Consider the following 27,320-nt stretch of genomic DNA (forward strand, 5'->3'; position numbering starts at 1 on the left):
GGGATTCTGGGTAATTGTTTGTACATTGCTATTGCTACTAAAGCCCCTGTGCCATATCAGGGACAGTGGTCTCTAAACTGTGAACCTCTTGTTGTTGCAAAACTACAACTCCCAGCATGCGCTGACAGCTGTTGCATCAGTGCATTTCATTTCTGTAACTGGGTCATGTGATCATTAGTCTGACCCACAGAAAATCCCAGTGCTTAATGCGGTGTTTCCCAACCAGGGGGCCTCCAGCTGTTGCAAAACTACAACTCCCAGCATGCCCGGACAGCCAATGGCTGTCCGGGCATGCTGGGAGTTGTAGTTTTGCAACATGAGGAATATTATAGTGCAATAATAATATCAGATGCACCCCAGCACCAAGTGCATCTAAATTTGGCAAAAATAAATAAATATATATTTAGCCCCACCCCCAACATTTGTGGGTGGGGCTTATTTTTGTTTTGATTCCATAAATACAGTACATGGGTAAAATCAGTTTACAAAGATATCGATATTTATTTATATGGAAACGTATCTATAATCACCGTAGTAACGTGTTGCATCCCAAGGGGTGGGGGAAGGGTGTGCGCAACACTGTGTGGGATCCTCAGCAGTGTATAGTAATAAAAGAAAAAGCAAAGAACAGCGCCACCCCTGTCCTCAGGTTGTGTGTGGTATTGCAGCTTTGTGCTTTTTACTTTAATGTAGTTGCAATACAGATGTTCTATTAGATCCTAGATGGCTGCTGCGGTTGCAGTGTCTTCTGCCTACACATAGGGGGCGCAATGATGGGAAATATTAAAGCCTCCAGGTATAAAAATGAACACCGTTGCTTGCTGAGCGTTTACGTGATCATATTGGCAGGTGAGCAGTTAACGTTATATATGTTTATAAGCAGCGCCGACCCTGGGGGGGGAGATAAGCGGTGTGATAGCAGCTGCTCGTTCTCATGCTGGGGCCTTCAGGTGACCCTGGGGAGCGATTAGAGGTGCGCACCGCTGTGTATATATATGGGCGGGAGTGGACGGGTGTTTGGGATCGATCCAGAGATGGCTCCTTGGATAGCGGTTACCTTGGCTCTGGCCGGATTCCTGGCGGCTGCCCATGCGGCAACGGTAAGGGAAAGATTGGGGGTCCCCCCAACATTACCTCTAAACTCTATGATGTGCCCCCCGACTATATAAAGCTGGGTGCTCCCTAATATTACCTATATACTCTATGATGTGCCCCCTGACAGTATATAGCTGGGTTCCCCCCAACATTACCTCTAAACTCTATGATGTACCCCCCAACTATATAAAGCTGGGTGCCCCCTAATATTACCTATATACTCTATGATGTGCCCCCTGACAGTATATAGCTGGGTGCCCCCTAATATTACCTCTAAACTCTATGATGTACCCCCCAACTATATAAAGCTGGGTGCCCCCTAATATTACCTATATACTCTATGATGTGCCCCCTGACAGTATATAGCTGGTGCCCCCTAATATTACCTATATACTCTATGATGTGCCCCCTGACAGTATATAGCTGGGTGCCCCCTAATATTACCTATATACTCTATGATGTGCCCCCCGACTATATAAAGCTGGGTGCTCCCTAATATTACCTATAGACTCTGTGATGTGCCCCCTGACAGTATATAGCTGGGTGCCCCCTAATATTACCTATATACTCTATGATGTGTCCCCTGACAGTATATAGCTGGGTGCCCCTAATATTATCTATATACTCTATGATGTTCCCCCTGACAGTATATAGCTGGGGGCCCCCTAATATTACCTATATACACTATGACGTGTCCCCTGACAGTATATAGCTGGGTGCCCCCTAATATTACCTATATACTCTATGATGTGTCCCCTGACAGTATATAGCTGGGTGCCCCTAATATTATCTATATACTCTATGATGTTCCCCCTGACAGTATATAGCTGGGTGCCCCCTAATATTACCTATATACTCTATGACGTGTCCCCTGACAGTATATAGCTGGGTGCCCCCTAATATTACCTCTAAACTCTATGATGTGCCCCCCGACTATATAAAGCTGGGTGCCCCCTAATATTACCTATATACTCTATGATGTGTCCCCTGACAGTATATAGCTGGGTGCCCCCTAATATTACCTATATACTCTATGATGTGTCCCCTGACAGTATATAGCTGGGTGCCCCCTAATATTACCTATATACTCTATGATGTTCCCCCTGACAGTATATAGCTGGGTGCCCCCTAATATTACCTATATACTCTATGATGTGTCCCCTGACAGTATATAGCTGGGTGCCCCCTAATATTACCTATATACTCTATGATGTGCCCCCTGACAGTATATAGCTGGGTGCCCCCTAATATTACCTATATACTCTATGATGTGCCCCCTGACAGTATATAGCTGGGGGCCCCCTAGACTCTATGATGTGCCCCCTGACAGTATATAGCTGGGTGCCCCCTAATATTACCTATAGACTCTATGATGTGTCCCCTGACAGTATATAGCTGGGTGCCCCCTAATATTACCTATATACTCTATGATGTTCCCCCTGACAGTATATAGCTGGTGCCCCCTAATATTACCTATATACTCTATGATGTTCCCCCTGACAGTATATAGCTGGTGCCCCCTAATATTACCTATATACTCTATGATGTGTCCCCTGACAGTATATAGCTGGGGGCCCCCTAATATTACCTATAGACTCTGTGATGTGCCCCCTGACAGTATATAGCTGGGTGCCCCTAATATTACCTATATACTCTATGATGTGCCCCCTGACAGTATATAGCTGGGTGCCCCCTAATATTACCTATATACTCTATGATGTGTCCCCTGACAGTATATAGCTGGGTGCCCCTAATATTACCTATATACTCTATGATGTGCCCCCTGACAGTATATAGCTGGGTGCTCCCTAATATTACCTATATACTCTATGATGTGCCCCCTGACAGTATATAGCTGGGTGCCCCCTAATATTACCTATATACTCTATGACGTTCCCCCTGACAGTATATAGCTGGGTGCCCCTAATATTACCTATATACTCTATGATGTGCCCCCTGACAGTATATAGCTGGGGGCCCCCTAATATTACCTGTATACTCTATGACGTGCCCCCTGACAGTATATAGCTGGGTGCCCCCTAATATTACCTATATACTCTATGATGTGCCCCCTGACAGTATATAGCTGGGTGCCCCCTAATATTACCTATATACTCTATGATGTGCCCCCTGACAGTATATAGCTGGGTGCCCCCTAATATTACCTATATACTCTATGATGTGCCCCCCGACTATATAAAGCTGGGTGCCCCCTAATATTACCTATATACTCTATGATGTGTCCCCTGACAGTATATAGCTGGTGCCCCCTAATATTACCTATATACTCTATGATGTGCCCCCTGACAGTATATAGCTGGGTGCCCCCTAATATTACCTATATACTCTATGATGTGCCCCCCGACTATATAAAGCTGGGTGCCCCCTAATATTACCTATATACTCTATGATGTGCCCCCTGACAGTATATAGCTGGGTGCCCCCTAATATTACCTATATACTCTATGATGTGTCCCCTGACAGTATATAGCTGGGTGCCCCCTAATATTACCTATATACTCTATGATGTGTCCCCTGACAGTATATAGCTGGGTGCCCCCTAATATTACCTATATACTCTATGATGTGTCCCCTGACAGTATATAGCTGGGTGCCCCCTAATATTACCTATATACTCTATGATGTGTCCCCTGACAGTATATAGCTGGGTGCCCCCTAATATTACCTATATACTCTATGATGTGTCCCCTGACAGTATATAGCTGGGTGCCCCCTAATATTACCTATATACTCTATGATGTGCCCCCTGACAGTATATAGCTGGGTGCCCCCTAATATTACCTATATACTCTATGATGTGTCCCCTGACAGTATATAGCTGGGTGCCCCCTAATATTACCTATATACTCTATGATGTGTCCCCTGACAGTATATAGCTGGGTGCCCCCTAATATTACCTATATACTCTATGACATGTCCCCTGACAGTATATAGTTGGGGGCCCCCTAAACTCTATGATGGGCCCCCTGTAACTCTCACCGGGGAGATGACAGCCGGACCCCCATGTTACCCATGTGACTCTTGTGTCTTCCAGCTCGGGGTGGTCTACACTGAGGGGGGATTCGTGGAGGGGTCCAGTAAGCGCAGCGGCCTCATTTCTCCCAGTTTCGTAGACATCTTCCAAGGAATTCCCTTCGCTGCTCCCCCCAGAATCCTCGAGAAACCACAAAGACACCCAGGATGGTCAGGTAGGTCCTCCGGGCAGAGAGAGCGGAGACCCCCCACATACTGCTATCCGATCCATGTGTGATACCTGGGGATGAGATGCCGTATCTAATCCTATTATGTGTGATACTGTCAGCTAAGGAACAGCATACAGCAGTGGTCTCCCAACTGTGGACCTCCAGCTGTTGCAAAACTACAACTCCCAGCATGCCCGGACAGCCATTGCATCACTGCATTTCATTTCTGTCACTGGGTGATGTGATCACTAGTCTGACCCACAGTAAATCACAGTGCTTAATGCGGTGGTTCCCGACCAGGGAGCCTCCAGCTGTTGCAAAACTACAACTCCCAGCATGCCGTTGCATCAATGCATTTCATTTCTGTAACTGGGTCATGTGATCACAAGTATGACCCTCAGAAAGATGAGATGCCGTATCTAATCCTATTATCTGTGATACTGTCAGCTAAGGAACATTATACAGCAGTGATCTCCCAACTGTGGACCTCCAGCTGTTGCAAAACTACAACTCCCAGCATGCCAGGACAGCCAACGGCTGTCCGGGCATGCTGGGAGTTGTAGTTTTGAAACAGCTGGAGGCACCCTGGTTGGGAGTAGAAAAACTTATTTGCTCCTTTTAAAAACAATGCAACACTTGACCTCAGTCTGTGTGCGGTATTATATCTCGGCACCATTCACTTCAATGGAACTGAGCTGCAATACCGTACACAACCTGAAAACCAGTGTGGCGCTGTTATATGGAACAAATCAGCCATGTTTATCTAAATCCTTTACATTTCTCCCCCAGGTACCCTTAAGGCCACCAAGTTCATGCCTCGCTGTTTGCAGCTCACCCTGTCCATGACCGACACCCGCGGAGAAACTGACTGCCTGTACCTCAATATCTGGGTCCCCCAGCCCAACAAATCAGGTGGGTTTTATGTTATTGTAGCACTTCTTGCCAACGACCCCCGCATAATCTGTCACGATCTGAGGGTTTCCACTGCAGGGTTTAAAATTTAAATTTTTTTTTAAAAACAGCGCCACCCCTGATCTCAGGTTGTGGGTGGTATTACACCTCGGCTCAATTCTCAATTCACTTTAATGGAACCGAGCTGCAATACCGCACATAAACTGAGGACAAAAGTGGCGCTGTTTTTTGGTATAAAGCAGCCCCCTACCCCACCCCAGTCCCTGCTGCTCAGCGCCATCTCCATCCACGTTTCTCTCCGTCCTCTTGTGTTTTAGTTTCGACCAACCTGCCCGTCATGGTGTGGATCTATGGTGGCGCCTTCCTCCTCGGCGCAGCAGAGGGCGCCAACGTCTTGGGCAACTACCTGTATGACGGAGAAGAGCTGGCGCTCCGCGGCAACGTCATTGTGGTGACCTTTAACTACCGCTTGGGGCCCCTGGGGTTCCTCAGCACTGGAGACGCCAACGCCCCCGGTAAGCTTCTGTCTGTAGATCATGATAAATATAGGTAAGTGCCCCCCCCCGGGGAGGGTCCAAACTTTTAGAGTCCTCACAGTCTGTACTCGCTCCTGTCTTGATCAGGTAACTACGGTCTGTGGGATCAGCACATGGCGATCGCCTGGGTAAAGAGGAACATCGCTGCCTTCGGAGGGAACCCCGATAACATCACCATTTTTGGGGAGTCGGCCGGAGGTGCCAGCGTCTCCCTGCAGGTAACCGGCTCAACCCTCTATAATAAGGGCTACAACCATCTTACTAAGGGAAGGCATGTCACATAACCGTGGTCTCCAACTGTTGCAATACTACAACTCCCAGCATGCAACAGCTGGACAGCCATAGGTTGGACCCCACTGCACTACATTATTAAAGGGGTTCTCCAACATGCAGTGACTTTATTAATTACCTGTCAGCCAGTAATGGACATGGTACAAAGGACCTGTGCTTGTGCTGGTGGAAAATGGCCGTGTCCTGTGTCCCCCATCACGCTGTTGGTTTGTTTGTGTGAACTGGCTATTTCCTGTTTCTGTTTCCTCCCACCAACTATAATCCAGAGGATCCCTTGTTTTTAGGTGTGTGGGGGGGGGACTTATCTCCCTTCCAGACATCAGCCAACCCACCCATTGCAGCACACCTGAGCTGACTTCCATGCTGTGCTGTGCATGAAACTACAATTCCCTGCAGCCCTGTGGAGAATGATCTCCCTCTCACCCAGCAGTCGCTCCACCCATTGAAGCACAGACAGGCTCCCTTTCAACACCTGACTAGTAATGTCTCGGGCCGCACTGCACCCTCGGAAAGGCCTGAGACAACAGTCATTTTATATGCTGCTAAAAAACAAAAACATCCGGGGCAAAGATCACATAAGAATTGTGAGAAAACCCCTTAAAATTCAACCAGGGGGCACTGTTGCATTTCTGTCTATGGATTGTGAGCTCCACCACTAGTGGTGAAAACTTGGTACTGCAAGTAACAGGATTAACAGTGTTCCCACCTGGGAGGTGCCATAAATGAACTATCCTGTAGATGTGGGTGCCACCTCTATGATCTGCACCTATCTAAAGAACACGGGTCCCCTGGCCGCCTTTGGCCACTGAACACCCCAATGTGGTTGGAAAGCTGAAAACAACTATTGCATTGGCATCTTGGGAATTGTGTTCTACCTCTGGTGGCAGAATGTGGTACTGCAAGTGATAGCCAGGGTGATTCCTAACATTTCTAAATCTCTTCATTTACCCAAAACGACTCCTTACCCCATAAAAAAGCACTACAATCTTTGTCACTAGGGGTCTCCCTTCCCTACAATCTGCCGTCCACTGACTGTTGTTAGGGGAATTCTGTCTCTAGCAGCAGAGAGACACCAAGACAGGACACAGGAAGTGGGAGGTGAGGCTCAGCTAGTGCTATGCAAAAGGGGAGAGAGAGACTTGTTCAATCTGAGCCTGTGTGCCTCTTCCAGAGGATTTACACTGTGCTAAGAAAGGTAAATCACAGCTTAACTCTCATTTCTAACTACACATAAAGTTCTGGGCAGCTGTCCCTTGTGTAAATACTTGTGTTCTTACTTTGCGATAGTCATCAGTAGATGCAGGTCACTTCTTAGAGCTGGGCTGCTTGTGTAATGTAATCGGTTCCTTTCCATGCAGCTGCTGTTTCATTACATAAATAATTCCCTTCCCCCACATGTCATCTATAGTAATGTACTGTGGCAGCATGTTGAGTCCACTCTACTTTTTCCAGCATTATGGCATAGTAGTTAAGAGTCGGTACTGTGCTGTGATTGGCCAGAGAAGTAAGGGAAAGGAAGTCCTGGGTGTGTTCTTCTAAAACATACAAACTCCATCAGCAACAATGTATCCAGCAATAATACCACGTTGCTGTCATCTGTTCTGTGTTCCAGACTCTGAGTCCTCACAACGTTGGGCTTATCAAGCGCGCGATCAGCCAGAGCGGTGTTGCCCTGTGTCCATGGGCCATTCAGCAGGACCCCCTCTTCTGGGCTAAACAGGTAGAACTACATGAAACATGTTGGTTGTCATTTCGTTTATAGATAGATTATAATGCTAAAAAACAATACTAGAGTCTTAGATTTTTTTTAATATAAAGTGGGTGTGGTTTACTTAAATGGAGGAGGGGCCAGCTAGTGTCATGGCACATACTATTCTTTGTATTACAGGTGGCTTCAAAAGTGGGCTGTCCTGTAGACGACACCACCGCCCTCGCCAACTGCTTGAGAGCTACAGACCCCCGCACCCTTACCCTGGCCTACAAATTGGATCTCACCAACCTTCAATGTGAGATCAAATATATAGGACGTCGGCTTCGCTTTGGGGCAGATTTAGCAAACAGACAACCCCCTCCCTCCTGAGAATGAGAAATATTGTGAAATTCCTTTAATCTGATATTTACTAATCCAGAAAAATCTGACAATCTGAAACAATAACACATGTACTTCCCTGCGTTCCATCACCCACTGCCTGTTGTTAGGGGAATTCTGTCTCCAGCAGCAGAAAGACACAATCAATGTGAGATCTACACAGAGAACCTTAAGGAGAAATGGGAATTTCACAAGATCTGATAATTCAGAAGCTATGGGGGGTTAATTGTATGTACCTCCAAATAGATAACCAGGGGACCCCAAGAACAGATTGTGAGACCCCCCATTCTTTAGTCAGGTATACTGACCTCTCTCTTTTTCAATAGACCCGGTGGTGCACTACCTGGGATTCTCTGCAGTCATTGATGGAGATTTCATCCCCGATGATCCAGCAAATCTGTTCCACAATGCGGCCGATGTGGATTATCTAGCGGGTGTGAACAACATGGACGCACATATGTTTGCTGGGGTCGACCTGGCGGTTATCAACAAACCTCTACATAATCTCCAAGTGTAGGTATTCAAGATACAGCGGTTATACTGTTGTCTATAGGGGGCAGTATTATAGTAGTTATATTCTAATATATAGGAGCAGTATTATAGTAGTTATATTCTTGTATATAGGAGGCAGTAGTATAGTAGTTATATTCTTGTATATAGGAGCAGTATTATAGTAGTTATATTCTTGTATATAGGAGCAGTATTATAGTAGTTATATTCTTGTATATAGGAGCAGTATTATAGTAGTTATATTCTTGTATATAGGAGCAGTATTATAGTAGTTATATTCTTGTATATAGGAGCAGTATTATAGTAGTTATATTCTTGTATATAGGAGTAGTATTATAGTAGTTATATTCTTGTATATAGGAGCAGTATTATAGTAGTTATATTCTTGTATATAGGAGACAGTATTATAGTAGTTATATTCTTGTATATAGGAGCAGTATTATAGTAGATATATTCTTGTATATAGGAGCAGTATTATAGTAGTTATATTCTTGTATATAGGAGCAGTATTGTAGTAGTTATATTCTTGTATATAGGAGGCAGTATTATAGTAGTTATATTCTTGTATATAGGAGCAGTATTATAGTAGTTATATTCTTGTATATAGGAGCAGTATTATAGTAGTTATACAAGAATATATAGGAGCAGTATTATAGTAGTTATATTCTTGTATATAGGAGCAGTATTATAGTAGTTATATTCTTGTATATAGGGGGCAGTATTATAGTAGTTATATTCTTGTGTATAGGAAACAGTATTATAGTAGTTATATTCTTGTATATAGGAGCAGTATTATAGTAGTTATATTCTTGTATATAGGAGGCAGTATTATAGTAGTTATATTCTTGTATATAGGAGCCGTATTATAGTAGTTATATTCTTGTATATAGGGGCAGTATTATAGTAGATATATTCTTGTATATAGGAGCAGTATTATAGTAGTTATATTCTTGTATATAGGAACAGTATTATAGTAGTTATATTCTTGTATATAGGAGGCAGTATTATAGTAGTTATATTCTTGTATATAGGAGCAGTATTATAGTAGTTATATTCTTGTATATAGGAGTAGTATTATAGTAGTTATATTCTTGTATATAGGAGCAGTATTATAGTAGTTATATTCTTGTATATAGGAGCAGTATTATAGTAGTTATATTCTTGTATATAGGAGGCAGTATTATAGTAGTTATATTCTTGTATATAGGAGGCAGTATTATAGTAGTTATATTCTTGTATATGGGAGAAGTATTATAGTAGTTATATTCTTGTGTATAGGAAACAGTATTATAGTAGTTATATTCTTGTATATAGGAGCAGTATTATAGTAGTTATATTCTTGTATATAGGAGCAGTATTATAGTAGTTATATTCTTGTATATAGGGAGCAGTATTATAATAGTTATATTCTTGTATATAGGAGCAGTATTATAGTAGTTATATTCTTGTATATAGGGAGCAGTATTATAATAGTTATATTCTTGTATATAGGAGCAGTATTATAGTAGTTATATTCTTCATTCTATTTCATTCATACAGGGCCGAGGTGCAGAAGTTGTTGCAGGATCTCACTCTCCCTAAGGGAGGGTCAGGAGGTGACTTGGCCTATGAACTTTACACATCAAACTGGGGTTCCGCACCCAGTCAGGAGCAGATAAAGAGAACGGTCATTGATGCAGAGACGGATTTTATCTTTTTGGTGCCCACGCAGGAGGCTCTTGCTCTTCATTCAATGAATGCCAGGTACATTACACTTTTAACTGTAAGTCGATTGCGTTTTATGTTTTTTCCACCAGTTATTAATTTCTGATATATAACAGCGCCATCTGCTGGAGATTTTGACAGGTAAATACTTTTCCATATTGGTTGATGTATAAAGTCGTCACCAGTATTTGTTTTCTTTGCAGAAGTGGGAGAACTTACAGTTACGTGTTCTCCCACCCGTCCCGTATGCCCATCTACCCCAGCTGGGTGGGCGCTGACCACGCCGATGACCTCCAGTACATCTTCGCTAAGCCATTTACTTCTACATTGGCTTATAGACCCCAGGACAGGGACGTGTCCGCCACAATGATCTCTTACTGGACTAACTTTGCTGCCACAGGGTAAGTTCTAGTTCCCGTATGTGAATAGTCCTTGTCATGATGCAGCAGTGGTGCCCAGCTGGTATCGATGCCAGTGATTCAGCATGCCCGCCCTCTTCTACCAGTCATCATCGTTACAGGAGCAGAACCACTCTTGTCCCTAGGTCAGTGTTTTCCAACCAGAATGCCTCCAGCTGTTGCAAAACTACAACTCCCAGCATGCCCGGACAGCCTTCGGCTGTCCGGGCATGTTGGGAGTTGTAGTTTTGCAACAGCTGGAGGCACCCTGGTTGGAAACCACTGCCCTCGATAAACTGTAGATGTAATATGCAGCATGAGATTGCTCTGTGAAGTCAATGACAACTGCAGTGTTTCCCAACCAGGGTGCCTCCAGCTGTAGCAAAACTACAACTCCCATGCTGTCTTCACTTGCAACAGCTGGAGGTACACTGGTCTACTGCCTTGTTCCCTTGTATAGTGAGAGGGTCCTGCAGATCACGCACACTCACCATCACTAGTCCTACAGCGCCATGTTTCATTCCAACACAGCTGCATCAATGTGTTTCATTGCTGTAACTGGGTCATGTGATCACCATTCTGACCCACAGAAAATCACAGCGCCTAATTGTCAATGAAGTGGTCAGTCCTGGGTCAGCTGCCTTCCTGTGAACTACAGGATGATATAATCAGATCCCTCTCCTCCAGCTCTATCTGTATACTGCTGCTGCTATTTCCTATGGGATCAGGATATATAGTAGTTATTCCCCTCCTCTCCAGCTCTATCTGTATACTGCTGCTATCTCTATGGGATCAGGATATATAGTAGCTATACACCTCCCCTCCAGCTCTATCTGTATACTGCTGCTGCTATCTCTATGGGATCAGGATATATAGTAGTTATTCACCTCCCCTCCAGCTCTCTCTGTATACTGCTGCTCTCTCTATGGGATCAGGATATATAGTAGCTATATACCTCCCCTCCAGCGCTATCTGTATACTGCTGCTCTCTCTATGGGATCAGGATATATAGTAGCTATATACCTCCCCTCCAGCGCTATCTGTATACTGCTGCTCTCTCTATGGGATCAGGATATATAGTAGCTATATACCTCCCCTCCAGCGCTATCTGTATACTGCTGCTCTCTCTATGGGATCAGGATATATAGTAGTTATACACCTCCCCTCCAGCTCTATCTGTATACTGCTGCTCTCTCTATGGGATCAGGATATATAGTAGTTATACACCTCCCCTCCAGCTCTCTCTCTATGGGATCAGTATATACAGTGTATAGTAGTTATATACTTCTCCTGAGGCTGTGCTTATACGTAAAAATTTTACTCTGATTTTCCTAAAATCGTGCAAAAATTGTGCCATTTCCTGTATTTGTGCAAATGACCATAAATTTAAAAACGTAAACGACTTCAAATCTTAAGACTCCTCAGTTGTGATTAAAAGGTCAAATCCCTTTCACCTCATGCCAACAAAAAATGCTCTTTGACTAAGAAAATGTATATACACTGCACATAATGGCTTCTGGTTGCTGCGGTCTAGCCAGGTGATTAGCAGTGATGAGACTTCACACCCCTCTCTCTGCAAAGCCAGAGGATTCATGTGAAATGTAGGCAGCATTAGGAAAACATTTAGGTTCTGAAATCAGAATCACTAAGGCTGAAAACTCATGCCTGCCATGTCGGCGAAAACAGGTAAGCACAAGGTATACACAAGAACCACTACATTATTCTTTAATAATAGCCTAAGCTGCACTATATATTCCCGGAGTGCTTCTTTAATGACTTTCCTCTGTGTTCGATCCCACAGTGACCCCAGCCAGGGACCCTCCGCAGTCCCCACCACCTGGATCCCCTACAACACCCAGTACGGACAATACCTGGAGATCAACAATGACGTCACCTACAAGTCCGTGAAGCAGGCGCTGCGCTCGCCGTACGTCCGCTTCTGGGTGAACACTTACCGCAGTCTGCCCAACCTGTAAGCGCTGCACTCGAATAATAATAATAATAAAACCGAATTGCGTCTTGTGTCGCCATTTTTTTTATTTTATTTTTTGTAATCCAGAAAGAGAAGACAACACGACAATGGTTTCTGGAGTGTCGGAAATTTATTGCAAAGACTAGTTTACACTGCTTGTGTACAATGCGCACTTCAGAACAGTCTCCATTAATCCGAGTTACAAAACACAATGACGCACACATACAGTCGGGGGGGGCGGGGTTACGGGTGTAAACATTCGCACCTCGCCGGCGCGGGTAGCACACAGACACACGGAGTCACACGCGCAGGCCAGAAATGATAAGATTGCACTATAAGGGTCTATTCACACGTACAGGATTCGGCGCAGATTTGTTGCGCACGATTTCAAGCCGTGTTCAGTTTACATTGAAATCTGCGGCAGAAAATCCTGCGCATCAAATCTGCAGCAGAAAATCCTGTACGTGGGAGTAGACTATAAAAAGAAAAAAAAAAATGGAGGAGCGAGAGGTTCTTCGCTTTAGTGTCGCCACAAGGTTTGGCGTAGAATTAGTGCGAATTTCCTTTAAACTGCCTCAATCCCAATGTAATCCCCAACCAGTGTGCCTCCAGCTGTTGCAAAACTACAACTCTGCTGTCCAGGCATTCTGGGAGTTGTAGTTTTCCAAACAGCTGGAGGCAAACCCTGCCCTACCTCGGTCACAGTCCTGCACTTTATATTTACAAGATCTTACTGCACTACAGATCCCAGAATGCACGTTGCAGGGAAGGCTTTTGGTTTCAACTACCAACCCCATCGGCTGTAGTGATTGGAAAACTACAACTCCCAGCATGCTGGAGGCACAATTGCCAAACAGCTGGAGGCAAACCCTGCCCTACCTCGGTCACAGTTCTGCACTTTATATCTACGAGATCTTACTGCACTACAGATCCCAGAATGCACGTTGCAGGGAAGGCTTTCGGTTTCAGCTACCAACCCCATTTGCTGTACTGATTGGCACTTGTGAGAATCCTCAAAAACTCTGGCAGGTTTAAAAAAAAATTATAAAATTAAAAACGTTACGCCAGACTGGAAGAGGTTAAGGCGCAAGTGAGAGCTGTGCATTCTGGGTATTGTAGTGGATTCAGATAAGGGGAGGAGACTGCATAAGCATACAAGATGGATGATACACTTTAGGGGGGGGGGGGGGGGTACTTTTTTTTTTTTTTAACCATTGTTTATCGGTCTGATGCATCTAAACCTGTGTTTCCCAACCAGGGTGCCTCCAGATGTTGCAAAACTACAACTCCCAGCATGCCTGGACAGCCAACGGCTGTCCAGGCATGCTGGGAGTTGTAGTTTTGCAACATCTTGAGGCACCCTGGTTGGGAAACACTGATCTAAACTAAATGGGTTGTCCGGGAATATGAAAATGGAGCCCATTTTTTCCAAAAACAGCGCCACGCCTGTTCTCAGGTGGTGTGTGGTATTGCAGCTCGGTTTTGTTGAAGCGAATAGAGCCGAATTGTAATACTACACACAACCTGAGGAGAGGGGTGGCGCTGTTTTTAGAAGAAAATCAAGTAGAAATGAAGAATATTGTCCTATTGTGGGTCTACAGCTCGTCTGCATCGCCGTGGTTACTCCATAGCTGAGCATCGGCGCTGGATACGCAAAACAGGAGATTTCTAATGAGTGAAGGTCCATAAAATGCGACAATTTTCTATTTTAGATGCAATGAAAACAATGGTTGCAGAAGTTTAAACTTTGTCTATGGGACTGATAATCAAGACCCCCAACCAGGGTGCCTCCAGCTGTTGCAAAACTGCAACTCGGATGCCCGGACAGCTGTGAGCTCTGTACTGAGACAGCCAACGTTTGTCCGGGCATGCTGGGAGTTGTAGTTTTGCAACAGCTGGAGGCACAGTGGTATAAATATTCTCCCGACAATTGACCTATAGGAATGAATAATGGCGCTGTCATCCCATTGCTGCCAGCAGAGGCCGCTATTCAGGTTTATAAAATGCGAAATTCTGCGACACAAGGGGGGGGGGGGGGGCATAGGAAGTCGCAAACCTGGGCAAAATAAATTACAAAAAAAAAGGCATCAAACCACACGGCAAAGCCACTGCGGGGACAAGGGAGTCATAACTCCGGCACTACCGAGCACTCGCCGCCGGCAGGACTCCATGATGGCTTTTTATCAGTTCAGGAAGGTGAATGAAGTCCGATAGCGGCAAATTCCGCGAGCTCCTCTCCTTGTCATTTGTTTTTTTATTTGTTTTTTATTTTAGTTTTCTACAGGCAGTAAACGCAGCACGGAAAAAAAATAAATTCTAATCCAGATATTTTTGCCAGCAAACCGACTGTGGCCGCCATGTTGGATTCGTAGCCTCAGTCTGGACCAGTGTTTCCCAACCAGGGTGCCTTCAGCTGTTGCAAAACTACAACTCCCAGCATGCCGTTGCATCAATGCATTTCATTTCTGTAACTGGGTCATGTGATCACCAGTCTGACAGAAAATCACAGTGCTTAAAGGGGTACTCCGGTGGAAACATTTATCTAGACCAATGTGCCCAAACTTGTGGCTGTCGGTGCATACTGGGAGTTGTAATCTTGCAACAGCTGGAGGCACCCTGGTTAGGAAACACTATTAAAACTTTTTTTTTAATTTTTTTTTTAAATCAACTGGTGCCAGAAAGTTAAACAGATTTGTAAATGAATTCTATTAAAAAATCTTTACCCTTCCAGTACTTTTTAGCAGCTGTATGCTACAGAGGAAATTCTTTTCTTTTTGAATTTCTTTTCTATCTTGTCCACAGTGCTCTCTGCTGACACCTCTGTCCGTGTCAGGAACTGCCCAGAGCAGGAGAAAATCCCCATTGCAAACCTATGCTGCTCTGGACAGTTCCTGACATGGACAGAGGTGTCAGCAGAGAGCACTGTGGACAAGATAGAAAAGAAATTCAAAAAGAAAAGAATTTCCTCTGTAGCATACAGCTGCTAATAAGTACTGAAAGGGTAAAGATTTTTTTTAATAGAAGTCATTTACAAATCTGTTTAACTTTCTGGCACCAGTTCATAAAAAAAAATAAAAAAAAAGGTTTAATGCGGTGTTTCCTAACGAGGGTGCCACCAGCTGTTGCAAGACTACAACTCCCAGCATGACCGGACAGCCACAGGTTTGGGCACATTGGTCTAGATAAGTCTTTCCCAACCAGAGTGCCTCCAGCTGTTGCAAAACTACAACTCCCAGCATGCCCGGACAGCCAACGGCTGTCCGGGCATGCTAGGAGTTGTAGTTTTGCAACAGCTGGAGGCACCCTAGTTGGGAAACACTGGTCTGGACTAAGAAAAATTAAAACCCTAAAAATGCAGAAATCTTACCCGATTGTGCAAATAGAGTTAAAAAGCACTAAGGCCGGGGGGGGAATGTGTGCGCCGGTCCGGTCCGACCGGAAGATCTATGACCGCGTTCATCTCTGCGTAAACGGCAAATCCTATTGTCCCAGGGCAGTGTTTTCTAAGCTGCGTGTTGGGAAAACTACAACTCCCAGCATGCCCAGACAGCCGCCAAAAGGCACCTAGTTGTGGAACACTGCCCTAGAGTCATGTACAGACTGAAAAAACGTACACAATGGGGGGGTTAACGAAATGTAAACACTGGGGGGGGGGGGGGATGACGGAAAAAAAAATCAGGTCTGATGACATCACCGCTGACATGGCCCAATCAGCATCAGCCATATCCTGATTGTGATATCACAACAAAAGAACGTAACCCCTTCACTGCAGGAACTGAAGGCCTTTACCTCAGCGTTTCCCAACCATTTGCAAAACTACGAAACCCATCATGCGCAGACAAAAACAGCTGTCCTGGCATGCTGGGAGTTGTAGTACTGCAAGGTCACAGGTCGGAAAACTCTGCATAATCTGTACAAGAACAGAAACGTGTCAAGAAAAATAAGTAATAATCCGCTCCAGCGTCTATTTACAACCAATAAATATTCATGAAAAAGGTAAAAGGATAAAAAAAAAATAATAATAATATTTTACACTAAAAAATAAAACAGTTTTTACACTAAACGAAAAAGTGTCCACAGTTCTGACCAACGTCACAGGCGCTGCTGGTAAACTCAAAAAAACGGTGAAAATTCTTAATTTGGCCCCAATTTTCCTTCAATGTAACAGAAATAACATGGAGGGATGACTATCTACAGGAGGAGATGACTGTACAGGTTCAGAGCGCGATCCCTGCAGAGGGAGGAGCTAATGGCACAGACTCCGCCCCGTCAGGGGGTTGATGATTTTTTTTTTTTTTTTTGTGGCGTTGGGATCTTTGGTGCAGTTTGAGATGCTGGACCGGTGGATGGCGAGGAGAATGCGGCGTCGGTGTCGAGCCTGGCTTTAGTAGTGAACCCTGCAGTGGTGGACATGGCGGCCGTCGCAGGCGCCTCCGTTGTTTCTTTTTTTTTTTAATGGGTTACAGAAAAGTTTTTGTTTTTTCTCTTTTTTTTACAAAGTGCTTTTTTTTTTTTGTTTTGTAGAAAATGCAGAGAATCGTGGTTATCCACAAGGAGTGTTATTTACATTAAGGTCCCTTTAAGGGGATAAAGATGGCGGCGGGCCGGTTCTTTCTCCCATAGCCGTTCCGAATCTGCGCCGATTCTCATCATTGAGATACAGATTATTCTTGTCCTAACCCAAGTATTGGGTCGACTTCATTTAGTCCTCATCCTGCGTTAATACTGGAACCCTGGGAGATGGCGCAGGCTGGTCACATGGTCTTCTTACCCCTTCCCATAAAGGCACCGGTGGCATGGAGGCAAATTCTGGGTCCTGACGGCATTGGCAGGCGCTGCCCCGTCTCCTCTCATGGATCCGCTGCCCCGTCTCCTCTCATGGATCCGCACTCTCTCTCTCTCTCTCTCTCTCTCTTGCATTTGTCACAGTTCTGTCAGACATGAGGCCGGAGATCGGGGCGACGCCACCCAGGGTCTCATTCCATAGGATGTAATAGTCGTCCCCCCCCTCCCTGGAGAAAGTGCTGATCCTTCGGATCCCTCCAAAGCTCTGTCTTGGGGTCCAGTGGGTGAGACTTTGGGGGGTATCAGAAGATGCCCTTTGCTATTTTCAGTCCTTTCTGTTTCATCCGTGGTAACGTGGAGCTGGATCCGTGCTTGATCTTTACCCCTTTGGAGAAGCCGCGTCTTTTCAGTATAAAGTCATAGTTGGCTCCTGAGTTCATAGCGTAGAAGACGTTCGCGTTATCGGGGATCTTCAGCTCTGGAGGAAAAAAAGACAGGAAATTGTTATTATTATCCAATATTCAGAATCATTCTTTAAAGGGGTACTCCGGCCCTGAGACATCTCCAAAGGACAGGGGATAAGATGTCTCACCAGCGGCGGGACCCCCGCAATCTTGTATTTGCCACCCACCTGTTTGAGCTGCACGCCGCGGTGCCAGCTCACTAACAGCCGGGTGGCGACCACGGGCCGGAGTATCGTGATGTCACAACTCCGCCCCCCTGTGACGTCACCCCCACCCCTGCTATGCAAGTCTATGGGAGGGGGCCCCCTCCCATAGACTTGCATAGCGGGGGGTGACGTCACGATACTCCGGCCCCGTGGTTACCACCTGGCTGTTAGTGAGCTGGCACCGCGGCGTGCAGCTCAAACAGGTGGGTGGCGAATACAAGATTGCGGGGGTCCCCAGCGGGAACCCCCACGGTGAGACATCTTATCCCCTATCCTTTGGATAGGGGATAAGATGTCTCAAGGCCGGAGTACCCCTTTAAAGAGGTTAATCAGGGATCTCACAACAGCGCCACCCCTGTCCTCAGGTTGTGGAAGGTATTACAATTTGGCTTCATTCAAGTCAATGGAACAGAGCTGCAATACCGCACACAACCTGTGGACAGGGTTGGTTCTGTTTTTGAAAGAAATCAACTATGCATTACCATGTAGGATACCATGATCTCTTGGACCCCCCATTGATCACAAGAACAGGGGTCCTTAACAATTCTACATCCGACTTCCCCGGTTGAATGAAGCAGCGGACTACACGCATGTTGTTCAATTCTACTGGGCTAATAAAATCAGGAGACATTGTTCCCCAATTCTTGTGGTCATTTTGGACCCCCCCATCCCAATGATAAGATACTGAATATTGGCAATGTGTTCTTTGTGGGGCAAACCCCCTTTATAATAAGCTAAATCTCCTTCTAGGAAAGCTGGGTGACAACCTGAAGGGGGCGCTGTAACAGTGGCCATATAGGTCACCCAACTTTCCCAGAATGGAAGGATCTGTATAGTTATACAGCAACATGAGGGCATTCATTACTGTCTGCAGCTCTGGGAAAGCTGGGTGATCCGCACTGGTATTGTAAGTTATTGCCCATATTGTAACTTACTGCCCTATTGATATCACCTGTGAGGCTGCAGGATGGTATCACCTCCCCTATGTATAATAATATTTTATGTGTTTGATGTATATAGATTAATTTATTTATATATTTCTTTTTAAATACATGAAATATATAATTTCTTCTATATATTTTTATCTATATCACTTTTTATAATACATAAAATATTTATATAAATATATATATTAATTATATATATATATATATATATATATATATATATATATATAATTATATATATATATATATTAATTCTACTGTGTATATATATTCACTATATATATATATATATATATATTTTTATTTTTTTTAAATATATAAAATATATATTTTTCTCTATATATTTTTCTCTATATATCACACTTTTTTAAATACGCAAAATATATATAAAAAAAATGATATAACGAAAAAAAATCTATATATTTCTTATTTTTTCATAAAATATTTATACATTTTTTTTAAATAAAAAAAAAAATTAAAATTTATATATCGACCCATCTGTAACACATTTCCTGTTCCCATAACAAACGTTGTAGAAATGCCATTACCTCTCTCCTCGGAGATGATCTGAACAAGTTCGTAGTCCTCTGCCCGCTCCCCGTCCAGGTTGTGTTTGGCCATCGCCTTGCGGATCACTACAGGAGTTTTGTCCTGACTTGTTACCTGCGGATGAACGGGAATGTGATAGGACGGGTCAGTACGTGGAGACGATGATCCCAATGGAAGCAATTTATGGGAAACTTAGTCTATACCAGTGTATCCCAACCAGGATGCCCCCAGCTGTTGCAAAACTGCAACTCTCAGCATGCCCGGACAGCCAAAGGCTGTCCGGGCATGCTGAGAGTTGTAGTTTTGCATCAGCTGGAGGCGCACTGGTTGGGAAACACTGATTTAAAAGGGGTTATCCAGGAAAAAACTTTTTTATATATCACTGGCTCCAGAAAGTTAAACAGATTTGTAAATTACTTCTAGTAAAAAATCTTAATCCTTTCAGTACTTATGAGCTTCTGAAGTTAAGCTTGTTCTTTTCTGTCGAAGTGCTCTCTGATGACACGTGTCTCGGGAACAGCCCAGTTTAGAAGCAAATGCCCATAGCAAACCTCTTCTAAACTGGGCGGTTCCCGAGACACGTGTCATCAGAGAGCACTCAGACAGAAAAGAACAACCTTAACTTCAGCAGCTGATAAGTACTGAAAGGATTAAGATTTTTTAATAGAAGTAATTTACAAATCTGTTTAACTTTCTGGAGCCAGTTGATATATATAAAAAAAAGTTTATTCCTGGATAACCCCTTTAAAGGGGTACTCCCGTGGAAAACTTTTTTTTTTTTTTTTTTTTTTTAAATCAACTGGTGCCAGAAAGTTAAACAGATTTGTAAATCACTTCTATAAAAAAATCTTAATTGTTCCAGTACTTTTTAGGGGCTGTATACTAAAGAGAAAATGCATTTCCTCTGATGTCATGACCACAGTGCTCTCTGCTGACCTCTGCTGTCCATTTTAGGAACTGTCCAGAGCAGCATATGTTTGCTATGGGGATTTTCTCCTGCTCTGGACAGTTCCTAAAATGGACAGCAGAGGTCAGCAGAGAGCACTGTGGTTGTGACATCAGAGGAAATGCATTTCTTTTTTGGATTTCTCTTTAGTATACAGCCCCTAAAAAGTACTGGAAGGATTAAGATTTTTTTTTATAGAATTGATTTACAAATCTGTTTAACTTTCTGGCACCAGTTAATTTAAATAAAAAAGTTTTCCACGGGAGTACCCCTTTAAGAACATAAGAATCTTATGCTAAATATATGGGAGTGGGTAACTCACCAGGATGCTCTTGTACATGTTGCCGTTGTCCACATCCAGGCTGACCCGGATGATGCAGCAATCGTCTATTTGCTGGTTGTAAAGAGGAAGAGACAGAGACGAGTAACTGGAGATCCCGGAGACTGATCGCTTGTGCGTCCGAGAGGCGGACACTGGCGTGGATGAGACCGACGACGAAGAGGCGCTACTCGACCCCGATCCAATGCCCGACGTGTCCAGAGACGAGAGCGACGTGGATTCCCAGAACTACAGACACAAAACAGAGAGGTCAGATGTCGGTAAAGAGCGGGAAGGCGGCCATTTATAATAATGCACACGGGATGACAATCAGCCGGCGTCTGCGCCGTGTGTATTATAAAGGGTTAACGGTCAGCCAGCGCTAGATATGATGAGACGATTATAACCTTATAATATACGGCTGACGTCACGTTATCCGCTATCGACATAAAGACAAGACATGGAGATTCGTTATACAAACCGGAAACTAAACCCCTAGAAAGCTGCTTTAACAATGTTCTGGTCGTATCTGTTCATGGGAAAGTTGGGTTATTACCAATATGGATGTTATGACAGATATCCATAGGGGTCATCAACCAGATTTTCCCATAAACAGAAAAATTTGATTTGGAGAATCTGAGCATTACTGTTCAGGATCTTGGAAAAGCTGGATGACACAGCAATAGCAGCTATGTGTTATCAGCTATGACTGGACCTGCCATTTAAAGAAGCACTTCAGGAATAATCATTTATTTATTTTTTTTCCTTACATCGGCTATTGTTAGAGAATAATGTGGAGGTTCTTCTGCTTACCTGTTTTAGCTGATGTGGCAGGCAGGGGTTTGTTTGTTTGTTTTTCAGCCATGCTGATTCTATTTCAGAACAAAAATGATTTTCTTATGCTGCCTACATTTCCCAATTGGCTTTACAGAAAGGGGGTGTGGAGTCTCATCACTGCAGTTTACCTAATAAGACCAATCTACTCCCCTGCCTAAACTCCAGCAACAAGGGGTCTAAACTGCTAAGGTGTATCACTACTATATATCCTGATCCCATAGAGATAGCAGCAGTATACAGATAGAGCTGGAGGGAAGGTACGTCACTCCTATATATCCTGATCCATAGAGGGACGGGGTCTGAGAGCAGCCAGAAGAATCTGATAGGTGATGATGTCATCCTGTAGGTCACAGGAAGTCAGCTGACCCAGGACGGACCACTCCCACATTAAGCAATGTCACTTACTGTGGGTCAGACGGGTGACCACATGACCCAGTTACAGTAATTAAAGCATGGATGCAGATGTGCTTGAACGAAACAAATGGCAAGTGTACATGATATGGGGGGGGAAAGTGCTTCTTTAAGTAGTATCATGCCAATCCCATTTGAGATCATCCTACCCGCAGAAAGTTCCATTTTTTTGTAGGGGTGTAATTTCCGCTTCTATTGAATGATACAATAATTTTCTATAATCCTTTCCAAAACAGCAAAAACACACAGAGAGCAGGGACTGACCCCCAGGGGAGCACAGCGTACTGTGGCCTGTGCCGGCGGATCTTTGGGCGGTTCCTCTCGTACCTTCTTCTCCTGACAGTCCGGGGACTCCGGCACGAAGCTGATATTTATCTCCTCCACGTCAGAGCTGCTGGAGCCGGCTGAGGTCACGCTGACGGAGTCTGTGGCGTCGCTTCCGCAGAGGTGGGGGCTGCTTTTCAGCTGATCGAAGGACTTGGAGTGGGAGCTGACGCTGGCGCAGGGCTCTGAGCTGGGAGGCTGGCGGCTGCAGGAGACAAGAATCCCCCCATATAATGGTTAATGGAGACCGGCAGAGAGTCTGGCAGTCACTTCCCCCTCTAGTATACAACATACAAGCTTCGCTAGGTTAAAGGGGTACTCCAGTAAAAAACTATTTTTTTTTTCAAATCAACTGGTGCCAGAAAGTTAAACAGATTTGTAAATTACTTCTATTAAAAAATCTTAATCCTTCTAGTACTTATCAGATGCTATATGCTCCACAGAAAGTTGAGTTGTTCTTTTCTGTCTGGCCACAGTGCTCTCTGCTGACACCTCTGTCTGTCTCAGGAACTGTCCAGAGTAGGAGCAAATCCAAATAGTAAACCTCTCCTGCTCCGGACAGTTCCTGAAACAGACAGAGGTGTCACCAGAGAGCACTGTGGTCAGACAGAAAATAACAACTCAACTTCAGCAGCTGATAAGTACTGGAAGGATTACAATATTTTTTTTTATAGAAGTCATTTACAAATCTGTTTAACTTTTTGGAGCCAGTTGATATAAAAAAAAATGTTCTTCATTGGAGTACCCCTTTAAGCCCTGTTCACATGGCAGAATTTCTAAGCGGAATACTGTGGGAAAATTCAGCTCGGCTTGTTGTGCCGGCTCCTGCAGTCTGCGGAATGTCCGCCGTGTGAACCTATACAAAAGGGAGGGATCCCAAAATATTGCTGCATCTGGGTGTCTAATGCACGGGCTCCGGGGATACTCACTCGCTCCAGCGTTTGATGATCCCAGTGTTTTTCTTGGCCTTTAACGTGTTGCTTGCTGATTCGGATAAAGGTTCGATCTCACAGGACAGGCTGTAGCTGCAGCACAAGATACAGAAGTATTAATGCTAATTATTTATTATTAATTATTACAACTATATAGAACTAATTTATACTGGGACAATCCAAATCCTCGCATTCAGGCAGCATTCTCACAATTGGCCATCAACATACAATAGTAGCCAATAGTAGCCAAGAGTAGCCAAGAGTAGCCAATAGTAGCCAATAGTAGCCAAGAGTAGCCAATAGTAGCCAATAGTAGCCAGCCGAGCAACAATCAGGAAGCCGCCATCTCTCCTGATTCCCCCCCCCCCCCACACACACACACACACACACACTTGGCAAAGTATAAGCCACTGCCAGACACCCCCCCAGAACATAAGGATCAGTTTTCTCATCTGTCTCTACCATAAAGGAGTACTCTGCTGGAAAACATTTTCTTTTAAATCAACAATTTTTATGATGCATGTTTCTTTTTTCAGCGTAAAAAATAAATCCTGATAATATGCAAGAAGCTAAGCTACAGTACGCATGTAAAACGCTTGTATTTCGTTTCTGCACATGTAATGTAAGGACCCCCAGGACCAATGCAGAAGGGGGGGGCCGCATGGAAACATGAACCATTCCATCTGGTCTGATGTTTGCTGCCCCCCTTTCATTCTTCTGCATTTGCCATCTGGGATTTTATCAGTTAACCCTTAACTGCAGATACCTGGGGTGGCCGGCAGGTAGTTACTTTCTCCCTTCTAGGATTGGCTGCAGCGCTCGTGCTGCTGGTGGTTTTTCCCTTTATATAGCGGGTGACGGACTGGTAACGTTATTCAAGTCTTAGGATCAAGACCCTCCTTTATATTGTATTTTCCTGTTTTATCTTTATTTTCTTCAATTGTTGTTGCGATGTTTATAGGGGGTTAGTCGCCTGTTTATATAGCAGGTGGACATATATATATATATATATATATGTATTTAAACGGGGTCAGTACTTTCCTCAGGGAGAGGTCCCCACTTCTGGTGTAACGGAGATTCAAGTAGGCCATATAGCACTCCGCGGGCTCCTGCCAGAAGTGGTGTCCTCTCCCTGAGGAAAGTACTGACCCCATATATTTGTATATTATATATTTATTATTATTATCTATTATTTTCTTCAAATAAACATCGCGGCCTTTTTCCCCACAAATTTATTGGATGTCTTTATTATTGGTTAATCTTACATGTAAACAATTGGTTCTGTGTTTCCACATTCTGCTTCACTTTTATTCTATGTCAATCCATCCTTTAAAAAGGGGTTGTCCAGGATTGGAAAAACGCCGCTTCTTCTTCACAAAAACAGCACCACTCCTGTCCACAGGTTGTGTCCGGTATTACAACTCGGCTCCACTGAAGTGAATGTGGTGCTGTTTTTTTTTTGTTTTGTTTTTTTTGCATTTTTCTAATCCTGGACGACCCCTTTAATGTTAGTAAACTGATAATAATCCAGGCCCCATTGCCACTTCTTGTCCGCTCACCTCTCCGCTTCTGTCAGACGCTCCACGCTGTGAAACCACTCTACAAATGCGTCATCCGGGATAAAACTGTAGTTGTTGCATGCCGACTGCAGAAGCTTTATCTGGGCGATCACCTCAAACTCCTAAAACAAAAGAAACACACAAATGAGTCTGAAGGAAGAAACGTTTAATAGAGCAAATAAAGAAACAGATGGGATGCAATAGGTAAACCAGTATAAATTCTTATATAACGGACGGGATGCAATAGGTAAACCAGTATAAATTCTTATATAACGGATGGGATGCAATAGGTAAACCAGTATAAATTCTTATATAACGGACGGGATGCAATAGGTAAACCAGTATAAATTCTTATATAACAGATGGGATGCAATAGGTAAACCAGTATAAATTCTTATATAATGGATGGGAGGCAATAGGTAAACCAGTATAAATCTTATATAACAGATGGGATGCAATAGGTAAACCAGTATAAATTATTATATAACGGATGGGATGCAATAGGTAAACCAGTATAAATTCTTATATTACAGATGGGATGCAATAGGTAAACCAGTATAAATTCTTATATTACAGATGGGATGCAATAGGTAAACCAGTATAAATTCTTATATAACAGATGGGATGCAATAGGTAAACCAGTATAAATTCTTATATAACGGATGGGATGCAATAGGTAAACCAGTATAAATTCTTATATTACAGATGGGATGCAATAGGTAAACCAGTATAAATTCTTCTATAACGGATGGGATGCAATAGGTAAACCAGTATAAATCTTATATTACAGATGGGATGCAATAGGTAAACCAGTATAAATTCTTATATAACGGATGGGATGCAATAGGTAAACCAGTATAAATTCTTATATAACGGATGGGATGCAATGAAATTACAAAGCAAACTCACCTTCCGTCTCTTTTCAAAGTTTATTAGGCCTCCCTATGGACAGAGAAGAGCGAGATTAATAAGGACAGAAGTAAACGTTGCGGCTCTTGTGTATATTTATACTCTATTTACATAATAATTGGGACAGAAGAGTACAGTGACCCCCCGACCTACGATGGCCCCGACATATGATCATTTCAGCATACGATCACTCTCAGAGTCCATCACATGGTGAAGGCAGCATCAGCATACGATGCTTTTGTGTGTCGGGGCCATCGCATAAACGGCTATCCGGCAGCGCAGACTGTTTCACCTGCCACCGGATAGCCGTTTACGGTGCCCCATGTGGTCCGCTGACGATCACTTACCTGTCCTTGGGGCCCCGGCGCGTCCTCTTCGGGATCCCCTGCATCGTCGGCGCTCTCCATCGTCCTCATCACGTCGCTGTGCACACCGTCCCGTCATCCAATAGGAGCGGCAAGCGTAACGATGTGATGGCGGCGACGGAGAGCGAGGATGCCGGGGAAGCAGAGGCCTTACCGGAGCATCGGGGACACCCTGGGGACACGCCAACAGCGATGGAAGGTGATATCCAGGGCAGCTGTGACGAGCGGTGATGGTCCGAAGCGGCAGGGACAGGTGAGTATAACCTCCAATACCAGTGGTCTTCAACCAGCGGACCTCCAGATGTTGCAAAACTACAACTCCCAGCATGCCCGGACAGCCGTTGGCTGTCCGGGCATGCTGGGTGTTGTAGTTTTGCAACATCTGGAGGTCCGCAGGTTGTAGACCACTGTCCTATACTTTACATTGCACAGATCAGATCCCTCAACATACGATGGTTTCAACAAACGATGGTCCATTTGGAACGGATTACCCTCGTATGTTGAGGGACCACTGTACTAGGCCTAAGAGTACTGACCTCTAAATAGTCCTTCATAGCTGTGTCCAGCATCACCAGGTCGGTGAGGAAAGTGCCGAGGTAAGGAATGGTTCCTTGCATGACGCCCTGCAAAATAACGAAATAAATGAATAAAAATTAGCACTACCGCAAGTCACCACTAGAGGCCGCAAGTCGTAGTCAACAATCTACATCAGTGATGTAGATTCCATCTGTTGCAAAACTATAACCCCCAACATTCCCAGGCTGTCAATGCATGCTGGGAGTTGTAGTTTTGCAACAGTTTGGGGAATGCCAGGCTTTCAGGCATGATGAGAACAGTAGTTTTGCTACAGCTGGGACAATTATTATTATAATTTTTTTTAAAGAATGTTGGGAGTTGTAGTTTTATAACAGCCCCCCTACGTGCTACCTCCTACAACATAATGAGAACATTGTAGAAGTAGTTACCCACCAGGGTGCCTCCAGCTGTTGCACTACAACTCCCAGCATTCCCGGAAAGCCATAGGCTGTCTGGGCATGCTGGGCGTTGTAGTTTTGCA

At 44.1% G+C, this 27,320-nt stretch overlaps 2 protein-coding genes across 7 annotated transcripts in view; one reads left to right on the forward strand and one right to left on the reverse strand.

The window, feature by feature from the left end:
* The first annotated feature begins 1,034 nt into the window (after positions 1–1,034).
* On the forward strand, positions 1,035–13,333 carry LOC130291426 (bile salt-activated lipase-like). The gene is made up of 11 exons (XM_056540139.1): positions 1,035–1,100; positions 4,151–4,304; positions 5,088–5,210; positions 5,528–5,725; positions 5,834–5,964; positions 7,650–7,757; positions 7,926–8,043; positions 8,453–8,639; positions 10,176–10,379; positions 10,544–10,741; positions 12,540–13,333. Exons 1-11 carry the CDS (start codon positions 1,035–1,037, stop codon positions 12,712–12,714), a joined length of 1,662 nt encoding a protein of 553 aa, XP_056396114.1. The 3' UTR covers positions 12,715–13,333.
* A 2,457-nt stretch (positions 13,334–15,790) lies between these two features.
* RALGDS (ral guanine nucleotide dissociation stimulator) overlaps positions 15,791–27,320 on the reverse strand; it is a 137,861-nt gene continuing 126,331 nt past the window's right edge. For 3 of the 6 annotated variants that reach the window (XM_056539397.1, XM_056539399.1, XM_056539393.1), the window contains exons 11-18: positions 26,800–26,886; positions 25,899–25,931; positions 24,990–25,111; positions 23,428–23,523; positions 22,439–22,703; positions 20,930–21,175; positions 19,661–19,775; positions 15,792–17,973 (exon numbers count right to left, since the gene is read on the reverse strand). In XM_056539397.1, the coding sequence (XP_056395372.1) occupies positions 17,798–17,973; positions 19,661–19,775; positions 20,930–21,175; positions 22,439–22,703; positions 23,428–23,523; positions 24,990–25,111; positions 25,899–25,931; positions 26,800–26,886 (1,140 nt within the window). In that variant the 3' untranslated portion in view covers positions 15,792–17,797. Of the gene's footprint in view, positions 17,974–19,660; positions 19,776–20,929; positions 21,176–22,438; positions 22,704–23,427; positions 23,524–24,989; positions 25,112–25,898; positions 25,932–26,799; positions 26,887–27,320 lie in introns of all 6 variants that reach the window. The other 3 variants (XM_056539396.1, XM_056539395.1, XM_056539394.1) reach the window with 2 other exon arrangements.

Source organism: Hyla sarda, chromosome 9 (genome assembly GCF_029499605.1).
Source record: "Hyla sarda isolate aHylSar1 chromosome 9, aHylSar1.hap1, whole genome shotgun sequence".
Classification (NCBI taxonomy): Eukaryota; Metazoa; Chordata; class Amphibia; order Anura; family Hylidae; genus Hyla; species Hyla sarda.